General features: G+C 38.0%; 3 protein-coding genes across 3 annotated transcripts in view; all 3 read left to right on the forward strand.

The window, feature by feature from the left end:
* Positions 1-2,877, forward strand: part of LOC135464500 (titin-like) — an 86,781-nt gene extending 83,904 nt beyond the window's left edge. Inside the window, exons 94-95 of the mRNA XM_064741925.1 lie at positions 328-633; positions 2,201-2,877. The gene's annotated coding sequence lies outside the window, so the exon portion shown is untranslated. The remainder of the gene's footprint in view (positions 1-327; positions 634-2,200) is intronic.
* On the forward strand, positions 369-18,364 carry LOC135464501 (twitchin-like). The gene is made up of 16 exons (XM_064741926.1): positions 369-633; positions 2,201-2,302; positions 8,049-8,285; positions 9,191-9,493; positions 9,954-10,065; positions 10,422-10,594; positions 11,820-12,107; positions 13,120-13,443; positions 13,992-14,085; positions 14,720-14,920; positions 15,439-15,580; positions 16,549-16,748; positions 17,101-17,252; positions 17,676-17,721; positions 18,110-18,145; positions 18,314-18,364. Exons 1-14 carry the CDS (start codon positions 369-371, stop codon positions 17,684-17,686), a joined length of 2,604 nt encoding a protein of 867 aa, XP_064597996.1. The 3' UTR covers positions 17,687-17,721; positions 18,110-18,145; positions 18,314-18,364.
* Positions 18,365-21,311: 2,947 nt separating this feature from the next.
* LOC135464712 (myosin light chain kinase, smooth muscle-like) overlaps positions 21,312-22,505 on the forward strand; it is an 84,530-nt gene continuing 83,336 nt past the window's right edge. The window contains exon 1 of the mRNA XM_064742224.1: positions 21,312-21,960. Coding sequence (XP_064598294.1) covers positions 21,717-21,960 — 244 coding nt within the window. The 5' untranslated portion in view covers positions 21,312-21,716. The remainder of the gene's footprint in view (positions 21,961-22,505) is intronic.

The following is a 22,505-nucleotide window of genomic DNA, read 5'->3' on the forward strand; positions in this document are numbered from 1 at the left end:
TCTAGCATCACTCAGAGAATAGACTTTCTGTTAAAATTAACAGATTAATTTTTTGAGTGTAGGAAGTAAGCATCTTTTAAGCTTAGGGTTGTACCCACATTACTTTGATGACATTGTATACGTTTCTACTTCCAGGTAATAGCCTTTCATCAAAATTATGTATGTATTTTTTTATGTTAACAAGGGTGTGACTTTAATATTTTTAATGAAACGGATCTTTAGACCCATCACTCACTTCTAAAGTCTAAATAATGAAATATTTTAGGAAAAGTCGTAAATGATATGAATCATGATTCTGAATCTTAGACAAAGCGCTATTGATTGTAGGCCCGCCATCCGCACCAATAGGACCTATCAAAACCATCCATATGACCAGAGACACAGCGACTATCCAATGGAAACCACCGACTGACGATGGCGGTTCACCTATCACAGGCTACGTTCTTGAGAAGCGCGAAGCGTCCAAGCGTGCCTGGGTGTACTTCGGGCGCACTGACCCAGAAGTCACTACGCACTGCGTCCTGTCACTCATGGAGGGACACAACTACCACTTCCGGGTGTACGCAGAAAACAAATATGGCCGAAGTGAGCCACTGGACACGGAGACAGCGATCACACCAAAGAAGATATTCGGTAAGTTACATCGGAATTTCTTCAATAAACAGGCTTATTTTATGTTTCTCGCAGGTGACAATTTTATTGAACTGTTTTTCAGAGTGTCTCTCTATTTTCCATGTGTTCCTGGCGTGTTCCTTTTTTATTTCTTTCCAACGGCGTTTTTTCAAACATTTGAAGTGTGAATCCCCGCTTTGAACGTAGAGGAAAGCTATTCGAGCTTTCCTGAAGACCTGTCAATCATCTGACAGGATCCTCCCACAATTATCTATTGCAAACCCGTCTGCGTGAAATAGTCTAGATGCACCACCTTTCACCGGATAGAGTGTGTGACAGACAACACCTGTGATTGGAGGATTTTATCACCTGACGTTTTGTTACAAGGATTTGGATTGGACACCTCTACACTCTCCGAGCATGGGTTTTCTGCCGTGGGTACCCTTTTTCTTTTTCTTTATGACTGTCGTATGACTTTATTTTCTCAGCACTTGTTTGTAAAAGAAATAAACTGTGAACTTAGCTATATTTGAACTTTCTTTCTTTGTGACAATTTTCATTTCTTTCTTTCTTACCATGTCGCATGTTTTTGTTTGCTTGACGTGTGTTTGTGTACCAGTCAAATTTTTACATACCCTAGGTTGACTCGTAATTGAGTGTCTCAAGTCGTCCAAATATTTATAATTTATAACACTGGTTTTTAATGAAGCATTAACTGAACTTTCGTTTTGAATGTAGATTAACTTGGTAAACGTTTTGAGAACTTCTTACTAGTGGCGCACAAATCAAAATCTAGACATATATCGTAACCTGTTGATGTTGCACGGAAACTAAAGTCTATTTTTACGTAATCTTTTTCGTTGTTTGCAACGAATCTAACAGGTTTCTGGAATTTTGTTCCACATTTTAATGTTTTATCGATTGTTTGTTAACGTATATAACGCTGGTCATCGGTAATCGCCATGGTTAACATTTCATTTTATCTGTCTCTTGGTCGATTCGAATGTCAAGACATCCTGACCCGTAACTGAAATTTACTTGCCAGATTTTATAACAACAAAAAAAGATGATAACAGAGAAAATGAGGAACAAAACTCGAAACTTGATAACACAAGTGTTTTCCATCCAATTGCCTATATAGTCCTGCACTCTATACCCTGTACGGTAAGGTCTTTCTCTTCATTTAGCCAAGATCCATTTTCATTCCTTTCCCAGAACATATCGGACAACTTTATTTCTGAGTTCCTGAGTTTAAATCGCTTTCACTTCTTCGCCATGTCTAGTATCTACTGTTCAGACTGAAATCTTTCCCACACGTGAAATGGTTTTTCCTACCAACGGGATTTCCCCAGCCACTTCCATGCCCTCTTTCATTGTCCATTGTGGACTACCAAGCCGATTTTACACTCCGTTGTGTGACGGTTTGTTCACCCCCTGCCCTCCTCCCCTGCACCCACACACTCTCCCCCACTTCCCCCACATTACCACCATCCCGCCACCTCGTCACCACCTCCCATTCCACCGTGCGCGGCGTAACGTCTCCTGACTCCGTACAACTCACACTCTCATCTTCTCTTTTTGTCTGCAGAATTTGCAGCTGCTGAAAGCTCCTGGATCAAAGAGACTAACATAGTGCCGACAATTAACGTGTACACTGTACAGAACATTGCTTGGTTTGAGTACATCTACCGTGTGTATGCAGATAACCCACTGACTACCATATGGGGACACCATCGACTTAACCTCTATCGAAGGACGCTTCTAAACACGTCTCAGACCTAAATATGTCCAGATGTGTCATTTTAAACACTTTTAAGCTCATTTATACATAACAGATCGTATAGGGAGAATCGCTCTAAAAAAATTCGACGGTGACCTGTCATTGAAAAAAATTCATAAGGACATTATGCAGTGGCATGTCCATCGAAAAATCATACTGGAACCTGTCACTGAAAGACACTTTCAGATATATCTGACGTGTTTAAGCGTTTTGAAATGTGTATCAGTTTTAAACATATAAAGACGTGTAACATCTTTCAACGTCTAGGTGAAAAAATAATGATGCCAGGGACTAATGGAAGCATGGAATGTGGACTAATAAAATGTAACACGACTATAATGAGATGTAACACGGACTATTGTAAACATGTAACACGGACTAATGCCAAATCGTAACCACGAAATGTTGACTGAAAACGGTGGAAACCCTTTTTTATTTATTCGTGTATGCTTGTTAAGTTTCATTGTTGTTTTTTTGTTTTTTTTTTAACAAAAAGTCTTTTCTAACTTCTGTTAACTTCTGTCGCAGACTGATGATGTACGTGATTGATCTTGTAAATGCTTGTAGCATGGAACATAAATATTCGACGCAAAAATAAACCTAACAGAATCTACAGCAGACAAATCTGCCAAAACCTATAAATGAGAATGTGAGTTGTCGCTTGTTCTTGTCAATAAATGTACCCTGTTCGTTCATGTTGTTTCTAATCTGAAGTTATCCCCATCGACTTCAAGAGCATACGGATCCGGTGACAAATGCCGCAGAACTTTTTATCGTGCAACTCCCCATGCAAGATTCCAAGCACAAAGTAAAAAAATTGCTTACCTACCCTTGCTTATCATCCTTCAAGTAAAGAACGAAAAAACATGAAAAAAAATCGATCCCTGTCGGAACATGTATGTTGAACGATTGAAAATTTTGCGTTTTTTTTAGGATACGTAATGCTCACTGTTTCCGTGCAACGTCTTTAAAAAATATAAACAAGATTTGCTGAAAATTTTTCGTTGTTCGACCCACTGCTTTTTTCGCCCTGAATACAATGCGTGGGTTTTAGGAACAAATGCTGTTCTGTAACGTTTATTTGGCTCCGACCCCTCATTTTAACATCAGTGTTCCATGCCACAAGCAACGAATACGGCAATTCTTTCAAAGTATATAATATATTTCTCGATTTTTATTTTCTTCCAAGTTTAGGATTTCTTGAGAGGTGTTTACTATTATAGGGAGGGCGTGAATAAAATACTAATATCTATATTTATCAAAAACTTTGGTTGCGTTGTGATTTTATTACATTGCAAGATTATCATATGATGGGACAAATACCACGACCGTAAGTTAATCTTTTAATTCTTCAACCTTTTGGATACAAAACTGCACACGTGGTTGCAACCAGCATTCCGTTAGTTTGCAGAGTTGTTGTTCAATATATTTAACCCCAAAGGAGGACGTGGTTTGTAAATTTAGTGGTTTGGACGATTTCAGATCTTCCTGAAAAGCTTACTTCTGTCATCTGAAACAGAGTAGTCCATCTGAAATATACTAAAATATGTATTATATAAACATACGAAAGCAAGCCTTGATGAAATACAAAGGATCCATAGTAATATTTATGAATAACGATCCACAGAGTGTCTACACAAGACAATTAGGGCAGTGTTTACGAATCTGGTGTTGACGAAGGGTTTTGCTGAAATAATAAAAGGGCTTATAAGGTTGAGAGGATCCAATTTTTTTTTTGTGTCTCTGTATGGTCAATATCAGAATTTGAAGTTCGTTGGGGGAAGTTTTTTGTTCAAAGCTTTATTGACTTTGAGGTTGAAGGTGTCCAGCATGAAATTTACGTCTGCGGTATATGTGTGGATGGTCTGGTGGCCACAATTCCACGTTGGTTGCTGAAAGGCTCTGTTAAAATACTTGATTTATTATAGGCGTAATTTCAAGCTTGATCAAGGTTGATTGTTAAGTTCCTTTGTGAAATCTTAAATGTTACTTCGGTTGGAGGGAAAGGTCAGTTTATAGTTCGATTTAAGAATTAAAAATCTATGTTGGCTTTGGGTTTCCGATATACAAAGCGGCTTGATGCTTGATGCCACCAAAATTCCAGTGACATGACAGAATTTGAGGTTTAATCAGATAATTATGGCGTAGCCTTAGACACATTTTCTTCTGAAACTTACGTAATTTTGATGCTGAATTAGATCTTTCGGTATCTTGGACGATCCGAAATGCTCCTATTGTCGTTGGGGCATTGGTTCATTTGATGGATTTATGATCGCTTTATCGTACCCTTCTACCAAATTGAGGATGTTGAATGTTTCAGACTCTTGGCAGCATTAGTGTTGGGGGTAAGTTTCGGGCTTTGGCGATTTCACGGGCTATAGAATTATGCATCCTTTAATGTCTGGTGGCTGATACAATGTCAAGGTTACGGGTTTTCAAGGTTTAGCCGCCTTAATGTGACATCTAGGGAGTTGGCATACTTGGCATGTGCTGAGAGATTTAAGGATTTCAATTCAGCTGATGATTATTTAAAGCCTTCGTCTTTAATTTTTTCAAGGTAATGTGGAACGATAGTTTAAGGATCTCCAGGTCCTCCAGTTGGTGCCTGATTTGTTCTTCGTTGAAAGAGCGTGAATTAGGAACATACCAGAATAGTATTTTAAATTCGTACATGTAACTGACAAGTTTTATGTGTTTGGTGGTGAAATTTAGGTATATCTCGTATTAAATAAACATATCTACTTATGGTCAAATCATCTGTCACAGGCCATCGGAATGATATACCATTGATACACATCTTATAGCGTAGCTTCTAATACTGGTTGTGGGCGGATCTTTTAGGGAGTGGTACCCAAACACTTTTGTTCAGGGGTGATGGGTGTGAAAGATTTATCTGGGAAGAGTGAGTAATCCATACAACACGAACCCTTATAAAATACGAGGTTACCATTTCTACACTTTACCTCCCGTGATTTCAAAAATGAACCCTACCAGTTATGAATATTTATAGGCAACCAATCGTATTTGGGGAATTTCCCTACTCAATCCATATATTGCGCAATGAACCTTTCTCTGCATAGATATTTATTAAGATCCTGCATAGTTTCGAAACAATAAAAGTGGTGTTCCCATAGGCGAACTCTTCCACAAATCTACCCACCCAAACACACTATTCACGAAGCTATAATTTCTCTATAGTATAGTTTTTTGGTAATTATACACAAATGCCCCAAACTGTTGCATACCACGCACCATCCCCGGCATTAAAATGAAATAACCTGATCACACCTGTCTTATGACATGGTACATTCTTACTCGTCAAGAATGCAACGAATGTAAATAGTGTGTAATTTCAGCTAAAAATTCATACAGCTAAATGTTTTCTTGGAGTAATTAAATGTAATGCCATTCTCTGCATTCCGAAGTGATCTACAACATCTGGGCTCCCGACTTCTTTGACTTGGGAATATTTAGGGTGGAAAATCCACAAATTATTATGGAACAACATATCGATATTTCTATTCCAACAGCAGTTTGCCAAATATCAGCAATAAATTATTGCACTTCGCACGAAATGTGAGTGATTTTTAGAAACCAATCAGAGTAAGAAATCAAATCTCAGAATATCTGATTCACTTTTAATTCAGAACGATCAGAATCTGTTTAACAATATATAAACACAGGGTGACATCAATTGGACCAAATCTAAATTCAATCACAACAAGGCACCATTAATACAAAAGATCTTCATAGATTGTGCTTAAATTCTTTCAAACTCCAAGAGATAATAACGTGTGAGAATCCCTTGGATACTCGGTTCCAACAGATCATTCCACTCTATGTTCCTAGGGGTGACAGAAGTAAGTCCATGTGGAGGTTTACGTTTTGACCTTCACAGTGAAAGGTTAGTTCTGGCCGGAAGCGCACCTCCTTACCCACTATCTCCTGTATAAACAGTGATCTTTGTTGGAGGCTTGCCAGCCAAAGGGTGGTATAAAACATGGTGCATCATTAGGCTCAGGTATCACGGCCACTGTCAATAGAGACTCGTACATTTGTAGGCAGAACTTGCGGAGTCCATAAGTACAACAGACCAAATGTGTACCAAGACCAGCTGTGGTCTTAATAGCGTTAGTATCTCTGCCTGTTTTCCTAAGTGTATGTTAGGATAGGCGTTTGAGGGTGGGGATGGGGAAAGATGGAGTAAATGAAAGGGCACTATATTTTGCCGCCGCAGAATTTGGCGCTTATGATTTGTAGTTATATCTTGACATTTCCCCAGGTGGATATATCTCTGGAAATATTGTCCATGTGAAACTTACTGACTAGTCACCATAGTAACAAAAACCACGCCCTTTCCCCCAGGCGAAAATAATGTTCTGTTTTACTTTGGTAATTGTAGCCACTTCCTCCCTACAAAAACATTCTGTTCGCAACTTGTCCGGGTAATAGACCCAGTTTGGCGTACAAAACAGTGGCGTTACCAATGAATACAATTTTCTGATTGGTTCCGAAATCGAATTTGAATGGCAAATAACGTAACAAAAGAATGCCCTGTCGATTGGTCAATACATTTGTTACGTTCGTATGAAACATAGGACATGGAAAACGTTATTTAGAGTAGAAGCACGATGGATAAAATTGACAAACTGAGTGTTTGTGGAGTTTGAAACTCGAAACTAACCTACAGGAGCAGAAGAATCGCAATGACGTGGCTGAAATATCGCCTAGGTGGAATTCGGTCCTAGTTAAATGCCAAATGTAATTCAAACGAATCAAGTTTTAATAAGAGTCTGAAAGAGATGTCACCATCACAAAGCGTGGCGGTATGATCTAAAATTTGTCCTGGATTAGAGCACAAATGTGAAAAAACTATACTTGGGCCTACCAAGAATGGACTAAATGCTGAAAGGAAACAAGGATAATGTATACATGTCATGTGCATGTTACCAAGAAAAAGAAAAGAAAACATCCTGCGATGTTCTTGGAGAGTGGGTGCCGGCACATAATTGAAATAATCAGTGGGAAATTAATTGGCTGGTTTTGAGAGAAGAGTTGTGTCCTTTAGTTGATGAATATCACTTGTATGTAAATGCACTGATTTAATCCATGGTTTACGATTTACTCCATGGCCGCAATGGGGTTTTATGTCATATCTATCCAGCATGATACGGAAGACATAAATGTGATCATGGTTTTAAAACCATGCCACTTTTATTGTCGTTTGTGTATAGTTTTAAGAAAACGATTTTAGGAGTTTTCCTGTGGCGTACTTTTTCCATGGATTATATTCAAATTTTGACGGTAATAATTTTGAAGTGCTTCATATTTTGGGCCATGTTTGAAGCCAATGTGCGAGAAATTCAAAGAAATATTATACAAAAGATATAAGCATGGGAGTAAAATTAGAACAACTACAAGTTTGTGATGGCTGGCAAATGGTCACATGTAATCGACCTTTTACCTAGTATTAGCGTCCTGATTCTATCGCTGATCGACTTTCACAAGAGAAACAGATCTTGGAAACTTGATAAGAGACAACGTCGTTAGCTCTGCAATGATGGCAAAGTGTTCTCACTCTTCCCTTTTTATTCTTTCCAGAACCACCATCCGCTCCCCGCTCGGTACGCGTCAAAGACGTCACCAAAAACTCCCTGACGCTCTCTTGGGACGAACGGTGGCCTTGACGTCACTGGCTACGTCATCGAGAAACGTCACCCGAAGAGCGACGACTGGGACGAAGTGGCGAGGCTACCGGCGAAATCCCGAAGCCATCACATCTCGGCTCTGCCGGAAGATTCCACGTACTACTTCAGAGTGTCCGCACAGAACAAGGCTGGCATTGGCCGACCATTTACCATCAGAGAACCAATCACACTGAGCGGGAAACTCAGTAAGAACTGTTCTGGCTTGATAATTGCTGCATGTGGCTTGACGGGCGTTTTGAATTCCTTAGGTTGATGTATGCTATGTCTTCAATATGTTTCTTTTAGTTTTAGCCTGTTGTAACCAGGAGAGATTCTTCTATATAATGAGTGATATCCACATCGTTTTACGTTGTTGCTATGGATTTTCGCATCTATCTCTGATATGTCTTTAAATCTTGGTAAGAAATTCCATTCATTCTTTGCCTTAACTTTAATATAGATAGATTTACCATAACCAATAGATTACAGCGCTTTGTGTGTGTATTTAAAGACCACGTGCCATCGCTTGTAATCACTGGGAACTGAATCAGAACAGCTTCCTCATTGTGTTTGCAGCTTTGTACTCCCCAATGCTTTCTATTCTAAAGTGCACGATCACAATTACTCTGGAATGAACTGTATATGAAGTTATAATGAACATTGCTTTGCTTTACGATTTGAAAATGTGCAGCTTTGGGTACGTTTCCTCCCACTTTGTTCTATTACATTAAACGTTTTCCGTGCTATATCATAAATGGATTAAAGATGGACTTTAACTTGCTAATGTTAAAGACACGACCATACGCCTACTTCTGTAACCTTTGTGTTATGTAGAAATTAAGTTGTAGAATTACTTTGTTTGATGCTCAGTATTGTTTCATTTTCTGTAACATTTGTCTTGTTTAAATAGATTTATGAACTAGGATTCTTAAGAGCAATTTATAAATGAATGATTTGGCAATATTATAGCAATATCGTAGTGACAGATTTTATGAACTCTGTAAGCCAAATATGAATTAATACAAAGTTTAACTTACCCCATGCAGTTATTTAATTATAAATATGGATAATATTCTGTATAAAAAACGAATGAATTTTTTTGCAACCTCAGAAGTGCCTTCTGCTCCGGAACCACCAATCATCAAGGAGGTTAGAGAAAACTCGGTCAAGTTGTCTTGGCAACCACCGCCATACGACGGTGATTCGCCAATTACTGGCTACATTATTGAAAGAGCAGACTTAAGTGGAGAAAACTGGTACCCTGTCAACAAGGAACCAATCACTGGCAATGAATTTACAATTGAGAATCTCCATGACGACCGTCAGTACCAGTTCCGTGTGCGCGCGCAGAACGATCTGGGCGTCGGGGAGGCGTCGTTGGCATCAGATATTGTTCGATGTCGGGACATGAAAGGTGAATTCAAACTTTACAGTCCTGTTTGCCTGAAAAGTGAGGCTATACCTATAATCTGATATCATATGTAATCTTGACTACTTAGTTGTGGTTTTATGATCTTTTTGATATTATTCCAGATAACAGTTTAGCTGATTGAAATATTGAACCTTTGAAAAAAAATTATTAACTGATTTGAAAACAGCAGATAAAAACCAGTAAAATGAAGAAAATCGATCAATAAGGTGAAAGCAGCGAAAATAATGAACAAGCAATAAAGAAAATCCTCAGGTTTTGTGGCATACATGTGTTTGGCTATAGGTTGCATTTTTTAAAAAAAAAATACTTTACTGATTTTCCGTCTTATCTCCATAGGGTATATTACACAGAGGCAGTTTTAACACTCAGTAACAAATGTCTTCACTGGATTAAGATGTACCAGGAAATGAAATCGTGCTTTTTTTATCATGTACACTTTCAGTGTTCGGACCTCCAAAGTTCGTGCGTCATCTAGAAGATGTCGCCGCTGCTGTTGGTACGGATGCAGTCTTCGCCTGTGAGATTGTCGGATGTCCATTGCCACAGATCACGTGGTACGTATTTTTTCCATTATAACGGAAAGGAAATCTTAAAAGCTTGGAATAGTTGTTCCAAAGAAATGATACCAATGTATATAAGGGCTTGTGACTTTCTTGTGCCGGTACTGAAATTATAACATTGACGGGTCTCCTGGTGATGCACTAATTTCCTTTTTCAAAGTACAACAATTATTGCAATGTTAATAATGGCAGTTAAGAAATAGGCTCATATACTTTATCTGAAACAAAATCAATTTCACAACATTCAGTCTACGTGTTCATATGGTTTTCGTACTATTCTGATACAAGATTATTCAAAATATTACGATCTCAAAGTACAGTCGGTTCAGCGTAGTTTTCTTTTCACACAGGTACAAGAATTACCGTGAAATTTACGATGGTCGTAAGTACACGATCAAGGAACAAGGTGACGTTCACACTCTAATCGTTCGGGACGTCAGCATGGATGATCTGGCTGACGTGGAATGTCAGGCTAAGAACAGAGAGGGCGTGGTCACGGAGAGGGTCGGCCTTGATGTGCTGTGTAAGTGCTTATTATAACAGGCGTGACCAAATAAAGTTTCTTGGTTTGGGCGCCCTTTTGAGTCGCAGAATTTCGGCTAATATTAAAACAATGTTTAAATATATGAAAAACGAATTTCTTCGCACCTCTACTCTTTCCTTTTTAATTTTTAGTCAAGGTAAAGTTGTTTATTCAACATAACTTATCTACGACTTTTAAACAATATATCCATATATCATGAAATGTATTGTCTAATATACTCAAAAAATTAGTCTGTTAATTTTAACAAAAATTCTGTTATACTAGATTGTATTCTGTTATTCGAACAGAATACTCTGTTATATTCAACATTATATCCCGTTAGTTTAATAGAATCTTTAGGTTGAATTAAAAGAATACATATGTTATATTTAACAGAATAGTCTATTACAATAGCATAATACATTCTAGCATCTCTCAGACAACACGCTGTCTGTTAAAATTAACAGATTAATTTTTCGAGTGTATATATAAATATGCAATTTGCACACGTGCTGGTACTAACAATTATATGATAAGTATTATACATGTATATGTGGTATTACACACTTCCATTCATCACCAGTGGATTAAAATAAATATAATATGTAATACAATTATTAATCTGGTCTTCTGGAAAGTTGTATTTTGTCAACCCGAAGTTGCGACTTAGTGACAACGTACGTCGCTTCGACAAATATAACTTTCCAGAAGACCAGATGTAGGCCTAGGCGCTGTGCTTATTCTATCACATGCTTTATTCTCATAAAATAATTTAAAAAAAAAACAGTTTTAAATTTCAGTCTCATTTTCATACTTTTGTCTTCGATCTACATTTGGTATTCAGACATATTTTACAGTCAACGAAAAATCGTTGACTGACTGGATGATGATTGACTTACCGTTTGACTAAGATGTATAAACCCTATGCCAGCTTTGATGGATTTCTGATGCTGGATCTGAATTTGTTATTTGAGCCAGTCAGCTTCCTGAGTATACTCATAACTGGACAAGACAACAGATTAACTTCTTAGTACCATAGATTAACACATAACACAACCCCGTTAGCATTTTAACCAAAATTTTTCTGTCCTAGCAACGTTCAGGTCTACCAATAAAAATCTCTATGTTTTCAATTTTTCCACTCTGAGTCAGTATCTTAAAGTACCGGTGGTCCAATTAATGGTTCATTAATTACTCCTTCTCTCAAATTCTTGTTTTCTAATAGCACCGGCCAAAATCCACTTGCCGCCAAAATGTCGCGAAGGAATCGTCTTCTCCAGAGGAGACACCGTAAAAGTTCGCGTCCCTATCTCCGGTCGCCCAACTCCCAAGGTCATTTGGGAACTGGATGGCCAAGTCATGGACCGGAAGGAGCGCGTGGACATCAAGAACACTCAGACGTGCACGACATTGATCACATACACCAGTGAGCAAACTGATGGTGGCGACTATCTGCTCACGGTCGAGAATGACCTTGGTTCCGACTCCGCCTTTGTCAAGGTCAAAGTCGTTGGTGAGTGATATTTAGCCCTTTTTATTGAATTGTTTTTGTTGATTTCTTTTAAAGAAGACCTCAACTATCTATGATTTAAAACAAAAAATATAAAAAAATAAAGACGATCATATTCCTTCCAGGTTTGTGACTGTATTGTTTTGTTTTTGAATGCACGGACTTCCGGACATAAACGAGGGTATTTATTTTGGATATAACCGGATAGGACGACATGTAGTGGCGAGTGAAACAAGAGCCGGCGGATTTGAATATCTTCTTGTGGAGAAAGGGGAATGTTTTATTGAATTTATGATTGAAGTCATCGTAGTTTACCGTTATTGTAACGTGCGTTAGAATAAATAATGATAGAAGAAAGATGCCGAGCGAACAGCTTTTTGAAAGACTGCGCACTTCCAGCTGTCAAATGTCACAAACGTTGACAAAACTGAGAACAAACAAACACATCTGTCAGTGGAAATGCACATGGATGGTTAGGTTTGCTTTCCTAAGATTTCATACATTACCTTCCAGTAAAGAACTGGCTGTTTTATAAAACACACTCTATCCCATATTATAGAAGAGGGATAGTCCACATGGGCCAGATTCAGGGAAATGGAGGAAAATTAAGAAATAGAGACCTGATCCTTATTCCTAGTAGGCCTAGGGTAATGTCGACCTTCAGTGTTCTTTAAAATGAGGTTCTTTTTGTTGAGTGTGTGTGTATGTTTTTTTTACTGATTGTGTACAACACATTGGCCTAAGTTAAGCATGTTTAACTTAACAATACAAGTTCAGTCTACATGTAGTCTCTTCCATTTATACTTATCTACAATTTGAAGTAAATTTGGATATTTTTTATGAGAGTACCATTTGTTGGGTTACTCCAGTCACTCCATCCCTGTCACAGTCATACAAGTGGAATTTTTTTTATATAGCAGTAATGTACGATGTTAAATGATAAATAATTTTAAAAAATAATTAATGGTACCGTAGGCCTACTTGTATGGTAATATCAAATTTCCCCAAATTACAGATCGCCCTGGTCCCCCTGATGGTATTCCTGTCATTGAAGAAGTACACCAAAACAACATCAAGTTGTCATGGAAACCACCCCTTGACGACGGTGGTTCACCAGTCACTGGCTACACCATTGAGAAGTGTGACCTGACGACCGGGCTGTGGCGTCGTGCGGGAACATCACGCAACACTAACACTTCAGTGGAATTTCTGGAGGAACATCACCAATTCCGCTTCCGCGTGAGAGCAGAGAACCTGTACGGAACCAGTGAACCTGGTGCTGAATCTGGTGTGATTGTCACACAACAACCTAAACCCGACATTGACTATGATGAACTTGGTGAGTTATTGCCCCTGGACCAGTGTAATCTCTTCAATTCAGTTTCTTGCACTTTTCCACGGATAATATGAGTTACAAAGGAAAGAATTCAAAGTTTTTTTCCATAGAGTTTATAGGAGCTGATAGGATCTGTGTTCTACAGAAATAGAAATGTCATTTGACATATTTTGCTTAGTCTCATTGACCATGTCATATTTTTGTCATCTTCATTACCATCATTCACTTTCGTATTATGAATTCAGTGAGTCATCACACAGAGAGCGAAAAGGACCTTCACCATTTATACATTTCCATTTATATGTTTTATAATAATTGTTTTCTTCAAATAGTCTACTTTGAAACTTGTTAAACATTTTAAAAACAAAGTGGAAATAAAAAAAAATAATGTACAGCTTGACATAATCATGATACCACATGAAAACTCTTATTCATGTTATTGTCATTTTATCAGGACAGTCACTTTTCTACTTTGAAATTTCTGACCCATATTTATTTATTTAGTGTATTAAATGCTCACAATTTATATTGCGTGAATTTTTGATTTTCAGTTGACCGCAAATACTGTGCTGGTCAAAACATTGACACTGAACGTCTCCGTGGTGATCTACTGAGTAAATACATAATCTGCGAGGAGCTTGGACGGTAAGAACTCTTCAATTTTTGCATAGTTGATCAAGAAATTCTGTGATTTAATTCCAAGCTTGAATACTTATTTTGGTTCTCTCTATCATACCACGGTAACTGTGATACCAATGGGAATGGAGAGCATCTGTTTCCCCTTGCAGGAATCTTGTTTTTCCCTTGTAGCTGTTTAGCTGTCAGGTATTGTCAGTCAAGTAAAGACATGCAGTAAAAGTTATCTTACTTCATGGAGCAACCATAGTGCTTTTCTGACTTGTATGATGCACAGATGAAAGTTTTCAGAATTTATCCAAAATTCAGCCTTTTTTTTTTAATGAAAGTAAGTCTCTTCCAGGAATTTTAGGAAGTTTAATAAATTTTGAAAATAATTTGGGCATTTCCAAATAGTGAGTTTTTTGTTTTGCCTTTGTCTCTTTAATGAGGTATTGGTCAGGTCAGATCAGGGAAAAGGTATACTGTAACTTAATAGGTGTCATGTCTAGTGTCTGCAGAATGGTGTTTCCAGTTAGGCATCACTGTAAGTATGTCAGCACTGAGACTGACCTGTAACAAAGAGGCACAACCGAATCTCCCTGATAAATGTAGCACAGTGATAAAGTTGATAAAGTGATAAAGTTTTATTTGCCTTTTCCAGTGGAGCATTTGGTGTGGTACACCGAGCCATTGAACGAGCAACAGGGAAGAACTGGGCGGCCAAATTCATCAAATGTCGACCCAACGAAAAAGAAGCTGTTCGACGAGAAATCGACCTGATGAACAGCTTGCATCACCCCAAACTGTTACAGCTGCACGAAGCCTTTGACCAGCCGGGTGAAATGGTCATGATTCTGGAACTGTGAGTTTTCTGTTTGTGTGAAAACAATTTGTCACTGTACAGGCTTTTTTGTGAAATGGTAATATGCCTTTTCATGCCTCGATTACGTAGAATTTAAAGCACAAAAAGAAAGCAAAATCACAGAAACAAGATTTTTACTCAATGCAGAATGGTTATCATTTAATGCAGCTATAAAGTACTTGAACATGAGCATTTAATGATCTTTCTTTGTCTCAGTTTTTCCAGCTTGAGTGGTGGAGAACTGTTTGACAGACTGGTGATAAAGGACTTCATTATTGTATATTTTCCCTTATATCCAGCTTGAGTGGTGGAGAACTGTTTGACAAACTGGTGATAAAGGACTTCATTTCTGTATATTTTCCCTATTTCCAGCTTGAGTGGTGGAGAACTGTTTGACAGACTGGTGATAAAGGACTTCATTTCTGTATATTTTCCCTATTTCCAGCTTGAGTGGTGGAGAACTGTTTGACAAACTGGTGATAAAGGACTTCATTTCTGTATATTTTCCCTATTTCCAGCTTGAGTGGTGGAGAACTGTTTGACAGACTGGTGGAGGCTGATTATGATTTCACGGAAGACGACTGCAGGACGTACATGAGACAAGTCTGCGAAGGCGTCAAACACATGCACGGCAACAATATTCTGCATCTTGACCTCAAGGTGAATGCCCGATCGCAATGCAGTCTAATGTCAGCCACTGACTGTTTTCACATTTTTAGGCTCACTTCATCTGTTGTGTCAGGGAAGTGTATTTATGAATGAAACTTTAAAGCTTTATTTAAAAATAGTGTGCACGGGCTTTGCCCGGTATCTTCCCACCATAATGCTGGTTGCCGTCATATAAGTGAAATATTTTTGACAAAGGCATAAAACACCAATCAAATAAATAAAGATGGTTTTTATAGTTTGCTCTTCCCAGAGGCCCTTTATAGCAAAATATGAACAAGCAGAACCATGAGATATGGTTCCTTTTTTCAAAACATGAAAACAGTTAATAATAATTGCTACATATAACATTTATTTATAAATCGTAAATAAATATACATGTGTTTTAATTTACGGCTAAAACAATTTTTCAGAGATGTATTTTTATTTGTGTTTTATGCGTCCTGTCTGTCCATCTGTTAATCAGTCTGTTTGAATCCCCATTCACATTACATATCATATATTTCTGTATTCTATTGGTGAGCAAAGTCTGGAGACCTGGGATCAAACCTGGGTCAGGTCATACCAAAGACTTAAAAAATGGTACTTGTTGTTTGTCTCACTTCACGTTCAACATTGAAAGGCTAGAGCAAGGAAACAGGACTGGTTGGCCTGGTATCAATATAATGTGACTGGATGGGGTGTCATGTCTGGTGTCTTCAGCATAATACTTCAGTGGCAACAGCACTCTGGCGGCATTGACTCGCTTTGCCACGAGAAGACACAGTATATGCACTCACACATCTTGACTTAAAATTCAAGCATTCATTCATTCATTCCTTCCATTGGTGAATTTCTTTCCGATTCGAGTGAATATCTTTACAATCAAATGCTTTCATCATTTGTAAAATTTTCTTAAATAATGCCTGTTGGTTAATTTACTTTATACCATATATTTGTACTTATGTTTCTAATTATTCCAGCCTGAGAATGTGATGGGTGTGACTCGAAACAGTAAAGATGTGAAGATCATTGACTTTGGTCTGGCACATCGTATGGAGGAAGGGAAGACCATCAAAGTACTGTTTGGCACAGCAGAGTTCTGTGCCCCTGAAATCATCCAGTTCCAGCCAGTCAGCTATGGATCAGATATGTGGTCCGTGGGCGTTCTGGCCTATGTCCTGTAAGTCAAATCATCAAATTTTTTAATCCTTACTTTCATTGGCCTAATTGATGAAGTGGACAAATTAAAGCATATTTTCAGAGCATTTCTCCAACTATTTATTTATCTTTTTTATTTATTTCATCACCATATTTGAATAAATTATACTGGCTTTTGGAAAATTTCCCTTTAGATTAGAGGGTAGAGTGCCATACATTCCATATGGAGCTCAGAGTTCATTTCTAAGATTTCCAGTGAGCTAACTTTTTAAAAAAATGTACTCCATTCATGTGCATTAAATATGTCACCCCACTATTTGGTGGTTTAAGCTATGTGGTTATACTCACCATTTGGTTTCAATGTTTGGTTTCAGGTTGTGTGGTTACTCACCATTTGCTGGTGAAACTGACAGGGAAACCTTTGAGAACATCACAGGCGTGGATTTCTACTTTGATGACGAGGTTTGGATGCCGTGTCTGACGACGCCAAAGACTTCATCAATCAGCTACTCATGTTCGACAAGAAGTGAGATACTTTGTCAAAAAAATTCAATTAGTTTTTGCACTCATTTTGTGTTCTTGTTTCTAAATATAATTTAACTTTGCTTTGTAGTTTTATGGTAATAAGAGCTCTCAATGTTATTAGATTGTACGTGATAAATTGCTTTTTTTTGTTTGTTGTGTTTAAAAATAAATCACATGGCCAAATATTCCATACATTAAAATATATTAATTTTCTTTTTCACAAAATATAATAATTGAATGTTACATTTTTACATCGTTGAATAACAAATATTTTATCCTAAGTGTGGATATTGTGCTTATGATATTGAAAATCCAAATTCTACATACTTCTAAGTCTTAGCTAACCCGTTAAAGTATACATGTAGTTTCTAACTTTAGAGGAAGATTCTGTTATAAATGCCCTCTCTTGTTTTTTCTCTCCCAGTGACCGTATGACCATTGAAGAGGCATTAGCTCACCCATGGCTCAATGTGAGTGACTGTTTCTTAGATTTGTAGAAGAAATTGTAAATTCGTGGTCTAAGAGAGAACTTTCTAGATCTTTGGTGCCAGAGATGAAAAATTTGCTTTTAAGTTTTTTTGATGAAATTCAAGACTTTATACTTTCTTGCAAATGTTTTTAATCAGCAAAAAACTGTAGCTTTGATGTAAAAGGTACTATTTTTTTTTTTTAATCATTTCAGACAAACTTCGTAAATTGGTGAAGAAATAAAAACATACAGATAAAACAACGATGACATAAATGTGTAAAAGTATCACATGTAATGGTTAATACCTAATGAATTACATTTACGTTCAAATGTTAACAATGACAGGATGCAGATAACCTTTCATTTCGCATGTTTTATTTTCATTTTAGCCTCAGACCAAGAGACCTGATGCTGACTACAAAAAGGTAACAATTTATTTTTTTTTTCACCAATAAAAGCTTTAAAGGATTGATTTGATAAACTTCAGGATTTTGTGTTGAAATTTATTTTGTGAACATAAAGAAGCTGTCCTTGAAAGGAAACTTTTGAATTTTTTTAGCATTTTGGTAATTCTATGAAAACTTTGTTTATAGGATGGAGTTCAGGACAAACCAGGAAAATTGCAGACCAAGTATCATCAAGATTATCTGAACAGAGTCAAGCACAAGGTAAGTTCATGTCCAGCAGTCGAAGACTTCACTGTGACTTCAGCTGATAAATTGGTCAACTAGCAAAACCATACAGAGTGAAGAATTTAATGCTGGAGACTTACAAAAGGATCTGCTGGTTAAAGAATAGAGTGTTCTGATTATCAGGGTAAGGGGATAAAAATATGTTTTCTGTTGATTTATTGCTGTGTTACTATGACGATTTTGATCATAATTGGCTTCATCATGGCTTAAGATTGGATCATTCTCCAATAAGAAAAAGCGTATCATTTTTTTGTAGAGTATGCCATTCTTGAAATGATATAAACAAATTTAAATGTATATTTACTTATATATGTATCTCAAACTTTTTCCAAATGTTACATTTGTCCAGGAGGATGAGTTTGACCTGCTCCCAATGGGCCGACTCGCCCGCGACAGCGCCATCTTCAGGAAGGCTGGTGGAAAGGGCATCATGGAAAGACAACTCTTGCTTGGTAAGATGGCGTGGAAGGGAAATAATGGAAAATAATGTTTTTTCACATGCTTATGATGTAAGAAAGCAGGACAAATGCTAATTTGCTGGGTTAAAGAGTCTAACCTTGGTCATACTTGAATGAATAAACAGTATCTCTTGCTTTGGTTTTTCAAACTTTTGACATTTTGACATTATGTCAACTTTCCATTCCTTTATCACTCAATGAATTTTTCCAATTCTTTCAGAACTGCCAGAGCATGCACCTGTGTTGCGCCAACCCCTGAAGGATCTGTACGCCCACCAAGGCTTCAGCGCTAAGTTCAAGTGTGTCATCACCGGCAAACCTATGCCAGACATAGAGTGGTAAGTGATAACTGACTGTCTCCTGGCTGTGAGAATCTGTAGGTTGTTCAGGGTCCACTAACACAAAAACTTTGTAAATACAAACTTTTCGAAAGTGAAATGTATCCTGTTTATAATGCTGCGTAATGACGAGCTGACAGTTTCATCAAAAATCCCTTTGCATTGTTTAGGGAAAGGAAGCTTAAAAAACCTAAGTGTGTGCTGAGAATGTCAGAGTATTTAGAGCAGAAGTTAGTTCTTGGTCTTTTGACAGTTTGATGTGGGAATTTGATTATGTACATGGCAGATTAACAATATGAATGCTTAAATTTAATGGCTGTTTTGATTTGCTTTGCTTGCTCTTTTGTTTGTGTTTGTTTTTGTTTTGTTTTTTTTGTGGTTGTTGTTTTTGGGTGGGGGGGGGGTTTGACTTTTAAAGGGGAGGTAGTTTTGTTTAGTCTACGGACTTTCAGTTAGAACTATAGAAGAAAGTAAAAAAGGTGTTTGTCTTTACATTTCCTCCGGGTTTGCTGTTTTCCTGGTTAGGCCAAAAGTAAGATTGAACAAGCTGTAGTGGGCTAAACTGCTGTCAGTGCAGTTTTTCAGGTGCAAGCTATGCTAGTAGAGGTTTAGGCTTATACATCCTCCTTTTGTGGTGTTTTGCTGGATAATACCAGTAGACTATATTGTTGTTAGCAAAGCGGTATGTTCCTGTCTGTACAGGTTATTTTGTTGCCGAAGGCTGCATTGAGATAGACAGCATACTAGCATATTATGGCTAATTTCCATTGCTGACTAATGTGCCAATCTTTCAACATTATTACTTATTGCTGTGAAGGCTTCCAGTAGAATTTACTTATGCGGCTCACTGTGATTGTTTCTTTTATGGTGGAAAACAACTTTAAAATTTCCATACTTTAATGGGATTCTGGTAGTTTCCAGTTGAAATTCGGGTTATGATGTCTGATACTCCAAAAATGCCTCGGTTGTACTATTGATCTGCTCTGTTTGAGATTTGTGTACGTATGGCTGTGCATGTTCCTAACTGCGCATCCTCATCGCTGCGTGATAACTGCGTTGTTACTTGTACAGCCAGGGGCGAATCGTTCTAAAGTCGGACAACTCTTACTACTACACCATCGGCTGAAGGCCGTCATCGAGGCCATTTTACAGTCTTGCATTTGCATAAATTTGCATAGAACTGTCCCAATGACTTTGCAGTCTCGTCTTGTCCAAACACAAAACTTATGTGACTTGTCCAGGCTGATGGTAGTACCATGCTTAACCATTAATGCGTTAGTGAACATCTGGACCCATGAGGTACAGGCAGAGTGGATTTGCCTGTGGTACTTTTGGTAGAAAAACATTATCAGCATCCCAGCATCTATTTGAAGATGTGTGGGGTCAATGTCTGGTAATCCACATCTTTCCTGCACTGGGCTGTCAGCAACTGATACCAATAAGGTGCTTCATCTGATGATAAAACAGTCTAATTCCTCCGACAATGGGAACACCTTCCAGATCTGGGTTGCCATGGCAACCATAGGGTATTGTCTTACATCAGATCATTTTGGTGTGCAGGTGTATCCCTGTGGGCTTTGACCTTTCCGATGGTCTGAGCACCCCTAAATTTCTGACGTTCATCAGGGTGATATGCAGGAGCAGGCACGGTCCATCCGTTACCCATAGGGGGTATGGGTGCTGGGTTTATTTTTTCAGTAGGTACCTGTACTTTTGTCAGATATCATCCCATCTAATCATAACAAACATCAGTGGGTTAACTCTTGCAGTGATTACAGGTCAGTTTTTGGGTTGATCTAAGCAATATCCACCTTCAGATAAATTATTTTGTGTTTTTGCGTAGTTTCATTACACCAGACATGCAACATACTGCATGTACTTCTTCGTCCAAGATTTACTTTTTCCTGGCACGTAGCCGGATTAACCCCGTCAGAGCCTCGTGCCATTCTCTGGTAAACACCTCTTATATGGCCAGAAGGAAGGGAGTCCTGGGAGCATCAGTGCCATATGTGATGAGTTGGGGTTACCAATGTGCGGGGGTAAACTGAGTGAGGAGAAGTTTGGGAGAGGCTGAGGGGGAGATAGCTGGGGATGTCTGAATGCTTGAATGCTTGAGTAGCAGTGCCTGATTTTTTCGTTGCCTCTTTATTCCATTCCTCGAGAGTCTGCAGGATTTGCGTCCGGATTCCGAAAGCTTCCACTAAATCTCCGAGGAGAAATTGCTCTGTGTTTCGCTTTTTGCCCGGAGCAGGGAAGCCGAGAGGAAGCGGAATGGAACCTCAGGAGTGGGATAGCTGTGCATGGAATTAGCTGTGGAGATTTTCTTAGCCCTTCGAGCTTGATGATGCTTCTGTATCTCTTTCGTCGCTTTGTGTTTGTCGACAACAGGTGTTACTAGTGCTGCTTCGTTATTGCCATGCAAATTTAATCAAATTCACTGAATTTGTCTTGAGTTTAAGCTCAGTTTTTGGAGGAAAAGGAGAAAAAAATCAAAGTTTCAGACGAACAATGGATTACCTGTTGAGAGATGTAACAAACTCAACCACCATCAAAACCTACAATGTTTCCTCCCACTACAGGTACAAAGATGACGAACTTATCGTCGCTGACTGGAAACATCGCATGACCTACAACGATGGTGTCGCCAGCCTCTTTTTGGATAACTTACATGCGGAGGATGCGGGCGAGTACACCTGTGTAGGAACCAATGATCTTGGAGACATCAAAACACAGGGTCATCTGGATGTGGAAGGTGAGCTCAGTAAGATAGGTTCATTCCAATGGCAGCGTTTTTTTCTTTGTTTGCTTAATTTTGTTAACTTCTGATTTGTGATTAGAAGATGTGTCCATATTGTGATTTTTGTTTTTCCTAGCAGTTATCCATTATGCTAATATATGTTGTAAAAGAAAAACTTAATATTTACGTTAGCATCTACGTCCAAATTAGCATATGTGTTCCTTTAGCATTCAGTGGTGATAACATGCCTATGTGAATTTCTTGTGGCACGACAAAATTAGCAGGATTTTATTTATGTTTTCCAGTGAAGGTAATTTGAACAGTGTGAATGTTTATTTTAAATCTTTAGATTCAATTTATCACCAAGAAACACTGTTTTCTAGTCATTCATGAAGGAGTGCGTTTACACTTGCTACAAATGTTTATTTTCACAAGGCGAATGTTGACATGAGCTGCAAGGATTCAAGTTATCACCATTGAAAAGAACAGTGTTTTATTGTCAGTCATGAAAGAGTTTGTTTACGCTTGCAACAAATGTTTATTTTGACATTTACATTCAA

Source organism: Liolophura sinensis, chromosome 4, assembly GCF_032854445.1.
Source record: "Liolophura sinensis isolate JHLJ2023 chromosome 4, CUHK_Ljap_v2, whole genome shotgun sequence".
Taxonomy (NCBI): domain Eukaryota; kingdom Metazoa; phylum Mollusca; class Polyplacophora; order Chitonida; family Chitonidae; genus Liolophura; species Liolophura sinensis.